At 45.2% G+C, this 15393-nt stretch overlaps 1 protein-coding gene across 2 annotated transcripts in view; it reads right to left on the reverse strand.

Moving 5' to 3' along the window:
* Positions 1–15166, reverse strand: part of PRKCE (protein kinase C epsilon) — a 476978-nt gene extending 461812 nt beyond the window's left edge. For both annotated transcript variants that reach the window (XM_045981248.1, XM_045981249.1), the window contains exon 1: positions 14664–15166. In XM_045981248.1, the coding sequence (XP_045837204.1) occupies positions 14664–15011 (348 nt within the window). In that variant the 5' untranslated portion in view covers positions 15012–15166. The remainder of the gene's footprint in view (positions 1–14663) is intronic.
* Positions 15167–15393: the final 227 nt, after the last annotated feature.

Raw genomic sequence — 15393 nt, forward strand, 5'->3', positions numbered from 1 at the left:
CTGGTGTTGTGTCTTTTTTGCCTTTTTGTGAAAGTCAAATATATATACATACACTTCACCTTTTAATGACATGGGTTTCAACTGTGCAGGTCCACTTATAGGCAGATTTTTTTTTGGATAAATACAGTACTATAAACATATTTTCTCTTCCCCATGATTTTCTTCATAACAGTTTCTTTTTTCTAGCTCTTTATTGTAAGAATACAGTATATATAATATATAGGTAACATACAAGATATGTGTTCATCTACGTTTATGTCATTGGTAAAGCTTCCAGTCAACAACAGGCTACTAGTAGTTTAGTTTTTGGAAGTCAAAAGTTATACTCGGATTTTCAGCTAACAGGGGTCAGCACCCCCGACCCCTTTCATTGTCCATGAGTCAACTGTAATAATGGGGAAATTGTGTGTGTGAATGAGGGGATATATGGGAACTCTCTGTACTTTCTGCTCAATTTTTTACAAACCTGAAACTACTCTAAAAAAGGAAAGTTTATTGATTTTTAAAATAACGCTGAAATAAAGATAAAAGATAAAAGACCACCATATATGTTGGCACCCTCCCTTGCCTTTTCCTATTTAAAATAATAGACGTGTGTGTGTGTGTGTGTGTGTGTGTGTGTGTGTGTGTGTGTGTGTTTTGGGAAAGGGAGAGCAGAGGGAGAGAGAGAGAATCCTAACAAGGTTCCATGCTCAGCACAGAGCCCCACACCGGGCTTGATCTCATGACCCTGAAATCATGACCTGAGCCAAAATCTAGAGCCAGACCCTTAACTGACTGAGCCACCCAGGTGTTCCTGTGTGTGATTTTTTTTTTTTTTTTTAAAGAATACATTCTTCTCTGTCGTGGAAGGAAGGAGAATACTCCAGAACAAATATCTACAGAACACTTACTATTTAGATAGAAACTATTATAATTTAATGTTAAAATTTATTTAAGCAATCAAGCATCTATTCTTTGCAAGGCACTATGCCAAGTGTTGGCACAAAATGGCAAGAGTTCTTCCTCTCTGGGACCTCTTCTGCCTCTGTAAGAGAACAGAGAGTAACCGACTATCAACACGAGACATCAATAATTTTAAATGGAGGGCATAAATAGTAAATGTTACCAGGATTCCAAAGACCAAAAGAGCTATAGGCTGGAGAGTTCTAGGAAAAAGGCCCAAGAAGGAGGGAGACTTGGAGAGGTGGTCAGTATTCCTAGTATTCCAGGAATATGGACATGTGGGGATTGGAGCACCCAGAAAAACTGGACACAGACGAGAGGAAAAAGTTCCCATGGAGAAGATTCCCAGCATGGAAGATACAGGATCCCCTCGAAAGAAAAATGGGGGAGGGGAAAGGATACAAGCTACACAGGGCTGAAAATGTTTGGTGGGGTGATGAGGCTGAACTCCATCCTATAAGTAAGTGAGGGTAGGGGAGACAATGGATTCTGAGCACCCAAAAGGGCATTTAGGGCCATTACACAACTCTTACATAAATCCCCTGGATTCCCGAGAACCAGGCTACTAAAGCTATGAAAACGAACCCTAAAGCTATCATCATGAATTAGTACTCCGGCACCTGACACTTCAGTGAGCTATTCTCTTCTAAAATGAAAAAAAAAAAAAAAAAAAAAAAAAAAAATTTTTTTTTAAACAGCTAGGTGGTCATGGCCAGGGACTTGCTCCTCTTGTGAACTGAACTCTCTGATTCAAGGTGGGGAAAAAGGAGAAGCTGTGGAGTCCTGACACGCATAACAGGCCAGTGGAGTGGACCAGGCTTCAAGTGTTAAGGCAGGAGGCCACCTGCATGAGTCTAGGGGTTCTTAAAAGTGGCTGTTCCTCAGGAAAACATGTTCCCTACTTCTGGCGAATGCTGGAATTATTTTAACAAGGGGCTAAGTCTTCCATTTTAGAGCAACGGCAAATGTCCCCCCTCTGCCTTCAGTGGGACAAAGAGATGACAAACATATTCTTTCCTGGGAATGCTTTGTTACTAGGGTTGGTTGGGGGGGACACAGGGGCCCAGCTTTAGCAAATTAAAAGTCAGGATGCCCAGTTAAATCTGAATTCCAGACAATGAATACGTTGTCAGTGGAAGTATGTAAGTATAAAAGTTTCTGTCCCGTGCGATATTTATGACGCACCTATAGCAGAAGAGTATCCGTTGTTTATCTGAAGTTCAAATTTAACTGCGCGTTCTCGACTTCATCTGGCAACTCTGGGTACCTAATGGAAATAGGACAGAGTCCTGGGGGAGCAAAGGATACAGACAAAGGGCTTGGGTGCCCAGAACCAACTTTTTTACCTACTTCAACAAACACTCAGGACACAGAGTTAATGCTTACAGGCCTAACACCTTCACTTACATGGACTTTATTCATTCCTGCTCGCAACCCTACAACCCAAGAAGGGTGACTGTTCCTAACCCTTTTCATAAACAAAGAAAGAAAAGTTTGAGGAGGTTAAATGAACTGTCACAGAGTCACAGATCTACAAAGTAGAAGAACGAGACCCCCTGCTCTTGGGTGAATTCTGAAGAAAGTTTTGAAGGAAGAAAAGGACTCAGATGGTTGGAGAGGAGAACAGGCAGGTTCTGAGAATGGATCCCTCAGGAAGGTCAGAGAGGCTCTCCTACATTCAGTTCTGTGACTTCAATGTCAAGTATCTAAAATGAAATCTGAGCTTAAAAACCAAGGGTCCTACCAGAAAATTAACAAAGGAACTTATGAGTCTTTACAAGCATACAGCAATCTTTTTAAAAGGCTGGCTATCTTTCAACTCATGGGACTCCTTAGGAATTCTGATGTCCTAGTCAAAACGAAGTCCTGTCCTCTCAGTGCACTACCAACACTCAGGCCAGAACAACAGAGCAATTGGTGTGCATTCTGTTAGAGACTGGGCTTACAGAAGAGACATATGGCTGGAAAAGAAAAGCAGATGCTTTGGCCAAGAGAAATGGGATATACACCTGGACCACAGCAAAATGGGAGGTAAAAAAATCCTTGAACCTCAGTTACCCTCTCAGGCCCACAAGCAGATACACGTGATATTCAGGTTAAAATGCAATACTGAATCTGCTTTTTAAAAATTCCAGAGGGAGCCGTGTATCACGTACGTCCATCCATCTGGGCCAAAGTCCACCCCAGGGCAGGTAATCCATGTTCTCTGTGTCTCCCACCCCAGGGGCCACATAAGAAGGGCCAAGCGTGAGGTTCTAGCTCGGCACATCTGGAATCTTGCAAACCCAGAATTCCTGTTGCTAGCTATATCAAAGAGGGAGGGAAGTAGGGCCTAAAAAAGGTTTCGCTTAAAACTCCTCGTTGGCCATTACTGAATAAAATCTTCTGACAAAAGCACAATTTCATCTATATCAAATAAAAAATATTAAATGCAAATAATTACCAATAATAAATGAGCATTTATTGAGAAGTTGCTAGAAGCTGGACACTTTTCCATGTTTCATTGGCCATTATAATAACTCTACAAGGTAGCCATTACTCCCATTTTACAGATGAAGGGAGTGGTACAGGTGAGTTAAAGAATTTCCCCAGTATCACACAGCCACAACGGATAAAACTAGAATTCAACACAGGACTGACACCAAAGCTCACATCATCTTTAGTCAAGCCACCACTCAGTGACATGAAGGATGCCACAAAGCTCTTCTGCATCCCTATCAGCCTACCAAGAGATAAACAAAGAAAAGTCGCTGGAAAACACAGCATGGGAGATTGGGGTTAGCCCTTAGGATAGATTCCCTTGATAACAAGAGTTCAATAGATCATACTAATTCTGTTCAGCACCTTGACCCAAGCAAATTTCCTAGAACATAAAAAGTGTTCATTATATATTTGTTAAATGACTGGCTGGTGAGATGGATGGATAGATTAATGGCGGAATATCCATTCTATCCACTGTTCCTTTCTTTGGATAGCTTATTGTTGTGTGTGTGTGTGTGTGTGTGTGTGTGTGTGTGTGTTTTAATGAAGCAATTATTTTTGGACTGCATTCCTACTTTAAAGATTTTATTTATTTATTTGACAGACAGAGATCACAAGTAGGCAGAGAAGCAGGCAGAGGCAGGGTGGAGGGGGGAAGCAGGGCTCCCCACTGAGCAGAGAGCCCAATGTGGGGCTCCATCCCAGGACCCTGGGATCATGACCTGAGCCAAAAGCAGAGGTTTTAACCCACTGAGTCACCCAGGTGCCCCTGCATTCCTGCTTTAATCTCACTGGTTTCCTGACTGCCCTCATCACCCAAAATGCTAAAAACTGCTTGCCTGATATTTTTTTTATGCTCTTCTTCTAACTCCCTATTCAGATTCCGTATTTCTTAAGGCCTGGCTCAAAATCTTATGAAGAACGCTTTGTCAACTAGTAGAACCCACATTATTCTTCCTCTCCAGAGAATTCCCATAGTTCTTCAACTTCACTGTTTCATAAAAGGGTGTTAATCTCAAATCCCCAAATGGCCCACTTGAGGAAGGTCCATTCCTTTTTTTTTTTTTCCTAATTATAATGTTTTTCAAAATATGTCCATAAAACACTAGTTCTATAGTGCTAATAATTTTTCACAAATAAGAGCATTCTATGATGAATCAGTTTGGGAAATTTGTGGTTACACATACAGAGTTGTACAAGTCCCTTTGGTACTGGCCATCTTAGAGTCTTTAATATACTAATGTGCATTTCACTCTGAAACATTTCCCAACCTCTTTGATCACAGCAACCTGAGAATACTAGAAGGCTCCTACTCTTTGAAAGATACTCTGGCAAATACTGGTCGATTACATGTTCCATCCTTGGAGGCTGATTGATGATTCTCTCAGCTGCCCAAAATGGTTTAGATAATCATCCATCTAAAATGTCAGGAGATGGATTCATAGACCCAGCATTCCAGAAATTCTGCTTGCTTGTTTGTTTTTAGAATATCCTTCGAGTGGCTCAATGATAGAGGCAGAGGGATCCAGTTAAAAAAATAAATGTAGGGGTGCCTGGGTGGCTCAGTCAGTTAAGTGTCAGGCTCTTGATTTCAGCTTAGGTCATGACCTCAGGATTGTGAGATCAAGCCCAGTGCAAGATCAACACTGGGAATTCACTGGGGAATTTACCCCATGTCCACCCCCAGTGTGGAGCCTACTTAAGATTTTCTCTCTTCCTCTCCCTCTGCCCCCCCAAAATATATAAAAAATAAATGTATTTTTGTGGGCCTTAAACACTAGGTAAAGAAGCAAGCTATCAAAAATGGCTTTGTGATTTTGATCGCAGTAATAAAGAAAGATAAGGAGGGAAAAAAGTAGAAGCTGACAGTTTTTCAGAGATACAAGACTCAGCTTCATGGAAAACAATAAAGATAAAATATCATCAAGTGCTGGGTCGAGCAAAGTCAAGGCCCAAAATGCAGACAGCTAAGTCTGCCAGAATCATGGTTAACAGAGGCCTTACACAAGGGTATCTAGATCTATGCTTCCTCCTGTTTTCACAGATGTGGAACCTAAGGTCCAACACCACTGATTAACAGGAGGTACCTGACTCCTTAGTCAATGAATTTTCCAGGGAAATTTATTGGGGAAGGGAAATTTATTGGGGAAGGGAAAGGATTAGCCAGTCCAACTCTAAAGAGGGGTCCCCAGGCTCAGAGAACCTTCTGATGAGCTCTTCTTCTTAATTAATTTTATATACCAGAATATGTTACTTGTTGATTAGTATTGTGTCTCCTACCAGACTATCTGCTCCATGAGAACAGCTCCCGGCATGGCACCTGGGATATAAGATATTCAATCAATGTTTGCTAAACAGATGAAAGGATAGCTAGAGCAATGAATGAATAAACCACTTTGTCCACTGGTTAGAACCTTCTGTGGATGCCACCATCTTTCTTTTCAGCACTGTCCTAGATGGCGAGCTTCTTTTCTTTTTTTTTTTTTTTTTTAGAATTTATTTTTATTTATTTGACAGAGAGAGAGAGAGATCACAAGTAGGCAGAGAGGCAGGCAGAGAGAGAGGGAGAAGCAGGCTCCCCGCCGAGCAGAGAGCCCAACGCGGGGCTCGATCCCAGGACCCTGAGACCATGACCCGAGCCGAAGGCAGAGGCCCAACCACTGAGCCACCCAGGCGCCCCAGATGGCGAGCTTCTAAGGAGAGCAGAATCTAAGTTAGTCTGATTAAAGAGTGCTGCCTACATGACCTTCTACAAGACACACCCCCAAAGGCAGCCTTTTATTCAACCAACAGAGGAGTGATTGGCTACCCGTACTTCCTGAGTGGCTCTTACTTTGCTTGGTGAGTCATTGGGAGGAAGACACTTCTACTCACAAGATACTTACATCTGACTGGGGCAATATACCTGGCATCAAGAGATACTATAGTCTGAAAACCAACAAATCTACTCAAGAAGGACATAGGAAAAATCAAAGTCTATATTTTCCCTCAATAATCAATTACAGGTTCACCTGTCATGATTTTCCTAACCCATCTTGAACCTGATTATATTTTGAATCTGATCTACCTTTGGGGTCATTAGCTCAATGAGTTTACTTTTTGCTGGCATATAAAGTTGACTTTTTCCTTAGCTTAAAAATCTAGCTCTCTGAGACTTCAAAGTGAAGTAGAGGGGATGAAGGGTGTGGGGCAGGGGAGGTTCTCATTTCTGTGCTTGGATTCCGGAAGAGACTGTGCTTCTCCCCTTCCTCTCAGGCATGATATTATGGGGCTCGATCATATTCCCTCTGGAGTTGCCATTCTGTTTAGTGGCAGGCAAGCTGACATGACAACACTGTGTTCCCGTCCCCTCTGCAATCCCAGCACAGTACAGGCATTTGTTTTCTGGTTTCAGCCAGAAAACTAGATTTCAAACAGGTGCGATCCTGCTGATTAGCATTATAATAGATTGTAATTACTTAACCAGCGCATATATACCGGAGGAACTTGGAGAGATATATAATGTTTTGCCAAGTGTAGCTTTTATTTATGTAAAATACTGCAGGCCTGCTCTGGAGCTCTTTTAGTCTAAGTGAAAGCCCTGGAAGCTTTGTCTACATATGCTTCGACGAGCTCCAGCCCTGGAGTCCAGGCACAGGAATTTAAAATTTCATTCGTCGTTGCTGCCAGTTACCAAGGGTTCTGTATCTAAGGCCCTTATGAGAATTTGAACTTGATTTTAAACTCTGCAAAGGGAGGACAAGCGGGCCTTTTTTCTTCTCCCCTTCCCACAGCACCTTGCACAGGCCGTGGGGAACCCAGAACGTTTACAGTTCCTACTCTTGGAGACCCCAGACGTAACAGAGGTGCTTCAGCTTACTGCAAATGGCCACAAGGATATAATAGGCATTCTCCCATAAGAACATTTTCAAGGCATCCTACAGATTTTTATGAAACATCCTTTTCTTCTGCTTGGTCCTCACTTCTTTCAACTATACAGAAAGACTGTTTAGGGAATTCCTTCAACTGCTTAGCCTACTGGTCTTCCCAGCTAGATTTCATACTCCTTGGAGGCAGGAATGATACCCCATACAACTCTGGTCTTTCCACAGTGTGTGCTAGGGGAATACATACTTGTTTACTTCAATTCATTTGCTCATTCAACAAGGGACCAGGAACTCTCTGGGATCCCAAGAGCAGAACAGTGAAAAAAAAAAAAAAACTTATGCATTGGGGTGCCTGGGTGGCTCAGTCATTAAGCATCTGCCTTCAGCTCAGGTCATTATCTCAGCATCCTGGGATCGAGCCCCACATTGGGCTCCCTGCTTCTCCACTCCCACTCCCCCTACTTGTGTCCCTGCTCTCACTGTGCCTCTCTTCTATCAAATAAATAAACAAAATCTTTAAAAAAATAAAAAAAGAAGAAGAAGAGGAAAGAAAGAAACCTGTGCATTTATGGAAACTCTGTTCTGGTGCTAGAGACAGATAATAAAGATAAATAAGAGAAATATACAAGATAGACATAAGAGCTAAAGAGTAAAACTAAAGCAGGAAAGTATAAGCATCAAGGAGAAGGGTGAAATTTTATTTTATTTTTAAAGATTTTTAAAGAGAGATTTAAAGAGTTTTAAAGAGAGAGGGAGATAGCACAAGCTGGGGGAGGAGCAGAGGAAGAGGGAGAAGCAGGCTCCCCGCTGAGCAAGGAGCCAGATGTGGGGCTCAATCCCAGAACTCCGGTATCATGACCTGATTTGAAAGTTGACACTTAACCAATGGAGCCACCCAGGCACCCCAAGTGTAAAAATTTAAATAAGCTTGCCTTCCTAAGAACATAAAGACTTGAACAATGAAGCATATCTGGAAAAGGAACATTCTGGAAAGATAGAGTGGCCAGTGCAAAGACTGAGGTAGGAACCTGACAAATATGTTGAAGGGTAGAAGGTGGGTCAATATGGCTGGGAAAGGAGTGAAGGGGAAGAATAGCAGGTGATGTAGGGTCAGAAAGGTCATAACAGGAGCCTGACCATGGGCCTTGTCTAGAGTATAAGGACGTGGGTTTCTATCAAGAGATGTGTGAGCCGAGTGGCATATGCTGATGAAGTTGGGGCAACAGGGAGCCACTGAGGAGGTTGCTGAAATAATCCAGGTATGAAATGATAAGGTCTTAGACCAGAGTGATGTCAGCAGAAATACGCTAAGATGATCAGATCTGGAATCTATTTTGAAGACAACAGATGCCGTTGCTGGACTGGATATGGGGGTGTGAGAATGACAGGCATCAAGAATAGCTTCTCGTGGTTTCTGGCCTGGGCAACCATTAGGATGCAGCTGCCATTTCTTGAGATGGGGAAGACTATGGAAGGCTTAGATTGGGGAGGAGGGACATAAGATATACAGTTTTTGACATAACAGAATTTGAGATGCCCTTGCACAATCAAATGTGGGCTGAAATTGGGAATTTGGAGGCAACAGCATTTGAGAATGCATTTAGATCCATGGAACTAGATGAAACTGGTACAGTAAAACCAAAACAGCAGCTCCCAAATATCCCTATTTTCAATTGGTCATATGCTTCAATAAGTAATTAATCTTTGGCTACAGTGGCCACACAATTCCTAGACTTCTCAAAACGACCTCATTTTAAGAGATTCTAATATTTTCAAAAAGGCAATTGTTAAGTGTAACTAAATAAACTATTTTTAGACTATGTGAGACTTTTCATATAAATACATTCACAAACCAAAGAGAAAAATATCACTGGACCATATGTTCTGATTTAAGATTCTCAAACTATGAATACACACATGTAACTCTTAAAATATTAATCAAATTGTTAGACTGTACAGTAGCCTAGCCCTTTGCTAAGAACTTTACATAGACTCCCTTATTCCTTGCAACAGCCGAAAGAGGTTGTCAAACTATTGTAAGAACTGTTATATTCCCATTTTACAGATGAAGAAACAGGCATAAAGAGCCTAGGTCACCTGGCTCAAGAGTAGGTAGACGCATCCTGTAGTGAGAGCCCACAGATCTTACAGAGAGGGGCCCAGTGAAGAGGTAGGGAACCGAGGGTCTCAAATAATCACTAAATCTGCTGGCCAAAGACACAGAGAAGGGGAAACAGAACAGAGAGACAAGGTCTGACTGCTCAGAAGACCCAAGACCCTTTAACTGCAGATGCCGGCGCCAAGTCACTTTCTAATATAGCAAGGGGGCAAGAACTAAGCCTCAGGATAGTTGTTAAATAACCAGTCACGTACCAAGGGGAGTCATATTTAATTAGATGGTAAGTATTACAGAGTATGGAGAATGGCGTATGGAAAAATCCTGGAACCTCAGCTGTTGGACAAATTCAAGGGATAGGTGCACACAAAGGAAGCTAGGGCCATTCCCAGTCCTTCCTTCCACATCCCTTTCTAGATCCTTCCCACCTCACTCCATTTAGATGATAGTAAAAGTTCCTCAGGGATCTTCTAAGATTTCCCTACAGAAGTCCTGAAGTGCCTTCAGGCCTGGGTCTATCAAGGCATACTCTAGCCACCCTCAGTGTGAGACTCACCAGGGGCCTTTTTAACCACAGCGCTCCTCAGGCTCTTCCCAGAGCATCAGCATCAGAATGAGCAGGGGCTTGGCCTTGGCCTTAACGGTGTAACAATCTCCCCAAGAGATAATGGAGCCAATAAAGAATAACGGTCCCCGAGCCTTACCTCTACAAAAAACAGTGTGGGCCTATCTCACAGGGTCAGCAGGGTGGGATAATTTTGAGAAACCCTGTCAATGAGTTATTTGGGAGAGAGGAAACGGTAACACTAGCGCCCCATTCCTTGCAAACGAGACTACCCAACAGAAAAGAAACACTTTAAGGATGACGAAAAACTTGGCTCTTTTAGATCCTGTATAATAATCATGTCAATAAAGAACCCTCTCTAAAGCCAGTCCCATGGCAGGTTTAGAGGACATAGTAGTAACTGTAGGAGCAAAACAGCCACTGAGCTCTCACTGAAGTCAGGCATTGGTCCGTGTGCTTTCCATGTAGTAACTCCTTTCACCCCGCAACAACCTCATCTGTTAGAGGTAGATACAGTTACCATCACCCACTTCTTAGAGGGGAAGAAACAGGAAACAGGAACACAGGTTAAACAGCTCTCCAAAGGTCACAAGTGCAGCTGGTGACAGAGGCGAGATTCAAATCCAAGGAGCCTGGCTTCACAGGTCTGCCCTTAAATGTGGGACCTCTCAGAAATGACATTTTTGTCATTACTGCTGCATTATGAGTGCAGCACGGGAGTGACCCAAACCAAGGATGTCTTCGGAGGCAGGGGTCGTGGAACCGGGAAGAGCGGGGCTCAGGACACACACTAGTGAGGCGACCACACAGCAAACCCCAGGCTGTGCACAGGGGTAGCCAGCTATCACATGCCAGCTCCTTTTCCCCTCTCTGCCATCTACCACGCTCCCACCATCTGTCCTAAAGGCAAAGCAGCTCCATTCAGCATTCATGGGGCCTCTGCTTCTAATAAACCCCAATACTTCTCTACACCACTAGGCTATAAATCTTGGAGGAAGGAATTACAAAGGTCTACCATAAAATCTCGGGACATTTCTGTGTACGAAGTCTTCATCCCTTAATTTTCTGGAGCCCTCCCCTGCCCACAATTTCTACCCTACTCCAGTGTTTCTTGAAGCAGGATCAAATTCTCCCGAGGAGCGCTTGTTACACATAAGGATTCCTAGCGCTTGTCCTAAACTTCAGAATGAAAAGCTCTGAATGTGGTGGGCAGGTTTATATTTTTAACGCCCCCCCCCCTTCCGCACACTCAAGTCAGAGCAGCATTAATATCTGGAAAAACAAGCGGCAACAAGAGTGTTTCATGGGATTCTGCTTTCAGTGTTAAGTGAGATCTTCCCGTCCCTCTGTAATGAGCTTTCTCTAAAACAACCCCCTTTGTCATCACAACTGATACGTCTCTCATTATCTGGAGAATAATTATCTCAGCCTGGCTTTTAAGCATTCTAGAACCCACCTCGGTTTTCCAACACTTCTATTCCAGTGTTTCCAAAGTATGGCCCCCATATCGCTAATGGTGTTAAGAGGCACCTGAGATGAATACCCTCCCTTTTTATTTTAGAGGCCACATGTTTATTTTAAGGCAAACGAAGAAAAACCATAACCACAATATCCCAACCGGTGACTCAATGCATACCGGGCCTTGCGTGGGAAATCAGAGAATCAATGTTTAAAAATTTTAAGTAAATAATAGCACAGGTGGTGCTCAGATAAAATCCTTGCTGACAGGCACCCTCACTTTTGGCCATCCTTCTCTGTTTCCCCACTCCTAACCACAGGTCTTCTCTGCCTTTATGTCCAGTGTCTGTGCCCGTGGAAGGCTGTTACCCCTCACCTCACGCCCATTCCATGCCTCCTTCCAGGAACCCTCCAGATTCTTCCAGCTCTCCCACCACACTTCCTTTTTTGAACTCATGTAGTGTACTGGTCCCTCTCATTTAGAACCTAACTGCTACTTCATTATCAACATGTATCTACTTAGTATTACTTCCTAGTGAAATGGAAGCCCCCTGGGGGTCACCCACAGTCTCTTTTACCTCTGGGTTACCTGGAGTGCTGAACTTCCCTGGTTGGGCCTGAGCACAAACAGGAACTGGGCGAGCGCACACGAATTCATTGTGCAGTTGAATGAAACTGTCCGTTTCAGTGAGAGAAGTGGCCGTTTCAGGCTGTTGCCATCTCCTTACTTCAGGCCAGGTTCCCTGGCCACACCCGAGAAAGGGTGTATCTCTTTATCACTGCCAGGTAAAGAGCACTGAGCCCCAGAGCCTAGGAAATGCTGCCCAGAGGTGTGATTCTGTGGGTGTCCTCTCACTGACAGGAATGGGAAGGGAGACTTTAGTCAGCCCCAGGGAACCTGTTTCCAATGGCCAGCCCCCTCTGCTGATGCACGCCCACCAACCTCCCCTTCTGGAGGAACCAGAGCGGCCAGAGCATCCACCAGTGAAACCAACGCTAGCGGACCAAACAGAACCAGCTCCACTACTTGATTGATCTTGTGACTTTGGCCTTTTTGTAGCTCAGGTTTTGGGGGGTTTTTTTGGTTTTGTTTTTATTTTTTTTAATCTGTCCAATACCTGTTGCACCTAATTCACACTTGCTATGAGACAAAGAAGAGATGATTTTGAAAGCACTTTAAATTATTGGATACAGTGAAAACATTAGGGACATAGTACAGGAATCTGCATGGAGAGTAGACTGGGAGGGCAGGGGGCTCCACTCTCCACCAGGCAAGCTGTGGGCGACTGGAAGTGTGGGCCCTACTTCCAGTCACCCTGAGCATGCCGCATGACCTTGGGTACCCACTCCACTTCTCTGCCACTTAAAACCTTCTCTGCACTTGGTGTAGGGCCAAGTCTGACACGAATTTGGGCACTTTAGAGAATACTGACCAGGCAAGGCTGGTACCCACAACATGTTTTACTGCAAGTGTTCCAAAGTGGGGCAGGTGCCCTGATTCACCCAGGGCTCCGGCAGGCCCCAGCAAAGCATCACGGGACATGCACAGACACTTCTCGCTCCACCAGAGGTGTGTTCTGTGGCTACAGCAGCCTTCCCGTTCATCCCACCTACTCTCTGCCTCACTCCATCTGCCTCATCTGCATACACAGTGAAGGCCCCGTGGCCTCACGACTATACTCATGTTTTTTTCCCATCCTCTTCCTGTTCAAAAACAACTTCAAAACCACAGGTTTTTGGTGTTAAGTTCTGGCCCTGAAATTAGTTATTCCTTTAGCTCCCCCTCAGACATACACTACTTTCCTGAGTCAAAGAGCCCATATGTGGAAAGGAAATGGGGAGTGAGTGGGAACTCTGGAGGTGGGAGGCAGGCAGAAGGGGCCTCGGTGAATGGAATGGAATAGAATGGTGCTATGTTCTCCATAAAGGTTTGTCTGCTTCCCAAAGTGTAAGCCACAAATCTTGGTATGGTTTGTTGGAGCTTCCCTGTCAGTCCCGTAACCATGGTTTTGGGCAGACTACATCACAGCACGAGCACAGAGAGAAGAGGCTTTCCCCTATTTTCCTCTAAGACTCCATTTCCTATTTAAAAAATATGTAAGGTGACATGACAAGGTGGTTCATATGCAGCCTCTGGCCCTAGGGCGATCATGAGGTGGTCTGTTTTCAGTCATTAGTAGAGGATTCCTCTGTTTCCCCATGAGATATCTCTTTTTGTGTCGACCAAAGAACCCTGAAAACATATGCACCCAGAGCCACACCTGCTCTTGGTGGAAACATGTAGCAAATCAGAAAATACCAAAATCCATTTCCTAATTTAACAGCTTCCTTCCAAAAAAGAGCTAAAAGAAGGTTCTCCATGCTTCTTTGGGTGCCAAGGTTGAACACATTTGGTTTATAGTACCCTGACAAGGAAGGCCCGTTTCCAAGTCCCTAATATTTTGAGTGTTCTCAATTAACTCAATATCAGACTTAGCAATAGTATCTCATTGAACAGTGCCTTGAAAATCAACACAGGAAAATCATTGTAACTTTAAGTAGAATTCCAAGCACTGACTTCCAATTTCTAGCAACCAGAACCATTTTTTAAAGATACAACACTCCTTCTGGATGCATGGGCAATGCATGGGGCAAAACAAGCGTGGCTTATGCTGCCGGGACCCTGGAGGAGACATCCTGGAGGAGAACACATTTTTCTCCCTGTGTGTCAGAAGATGAGCTAAACACCATGCAACAGAATAGAAACAAGCTAGCTTCCTCCTGGAGGGAAAAATAAAGCATCTCCTCACTAGGCTAGGCAGGACAAAGCCAGGACGTGGAAGAAGCCTTCGGTCTAGGGCTGCACGTGCCTCTGTAAGGATGGAGGAACCCACCCCCACACAATGACACGCAGCCAGCCACCACGCGCCTGCGGAAGGCGCCGGCTTCTCTGTCAACCTTCAGCACCAGTGGCTGGGGGCTCTCGCAGCTTGCCAGCTCCCTGTCGCACCCCTTGTATGGAGGAGGCAGAGGGCCTTACCCTCTTTCCAAGACCCATCTTCGTTGCTCCGGTGCCTACTTCTCAACTATGAAATGGAGAATGCTTCCCCAAGGCAACTGAGACACCCACCCACCCACACACACACACACACCCCAGATGGCAATAAGTTTCGGCGCCCCATGACTAATGCCAAGGCCGTGCTTCCCCGGGACCCCACGGCTGGGCTGCCGGACCGGGTGGCGCCCGACTCACCCAGTCCTCGAAGTGCCGGCTCCCGTTCTGCAGCAGCTCCTCGAACTGGATGGTGCAGTTGGCCACGAAGTCGTCGTAACCGATGGGGGCATCGTGGAAGACGGCCAGCTCGATCTTGCGCCCGTTGCACACATCAGTGACGAACTCGTCGTGCCAGGCCGGGCTGTTGGTCTTCTGCTTGGTGGCGGTTTGGCCGATGCGAGAGTCGTCCACGTTGAGGGCGATGTAGGGGTCGAGAAGGAAAGTCTGCGGCCGGGGTCCCACCGCATGGCGCAGCGACCAGGCTGTGGGCTTCAAGCTCACGGCCTCGCAGATTTTGATCTTAAGAAGGCCATTAAAGACTACCATGGTCGGGGCGGGGAGTGGGAGCCGGGGTCACTCCGTCCGCCCCGAGGGCAGGAATGAAGAACCGACGCCCTGGCACTCTGAGCCACGGGGACTCCTGGGTCCCCTCTCACCCCACCCCACACTGTCCCTACACCTTGTAGCGTTGCGCCCTGGCGCGGGCGATTCTCAGCGAGTGCATGTATTTCCTCGTCGGGTTCCTAACGGAAAACAGGGAGGGGGGGAGAGCTGGGGGACGTCCGTGTTTGGAGCAAGTCTCTCCCCCCCTTCCACCAGCAGCACCTCCAGAAGAGGAGACGAGCTGTCGGCTTCGCTGCAAGCCGCGGGGGCTGTGTCGCCGCCTCGCTGGCTCTCCCGGTCCGGGCTGCGGAGAGGCGGGCGCCGC

This window comes from Meles meles, chromosome 16 (genome assembly GCF_922984935.1).
Source record: "Meles meles chromosome 16, mMelMel3.1 paternal haplotype, whole genome shotgun sequence".
Taxonomy (NCBI): Eukaryota; Metazoa; Chordata; class Mammalia; order Carnivora; family Mustelidae; genus Meles; species Meles meles.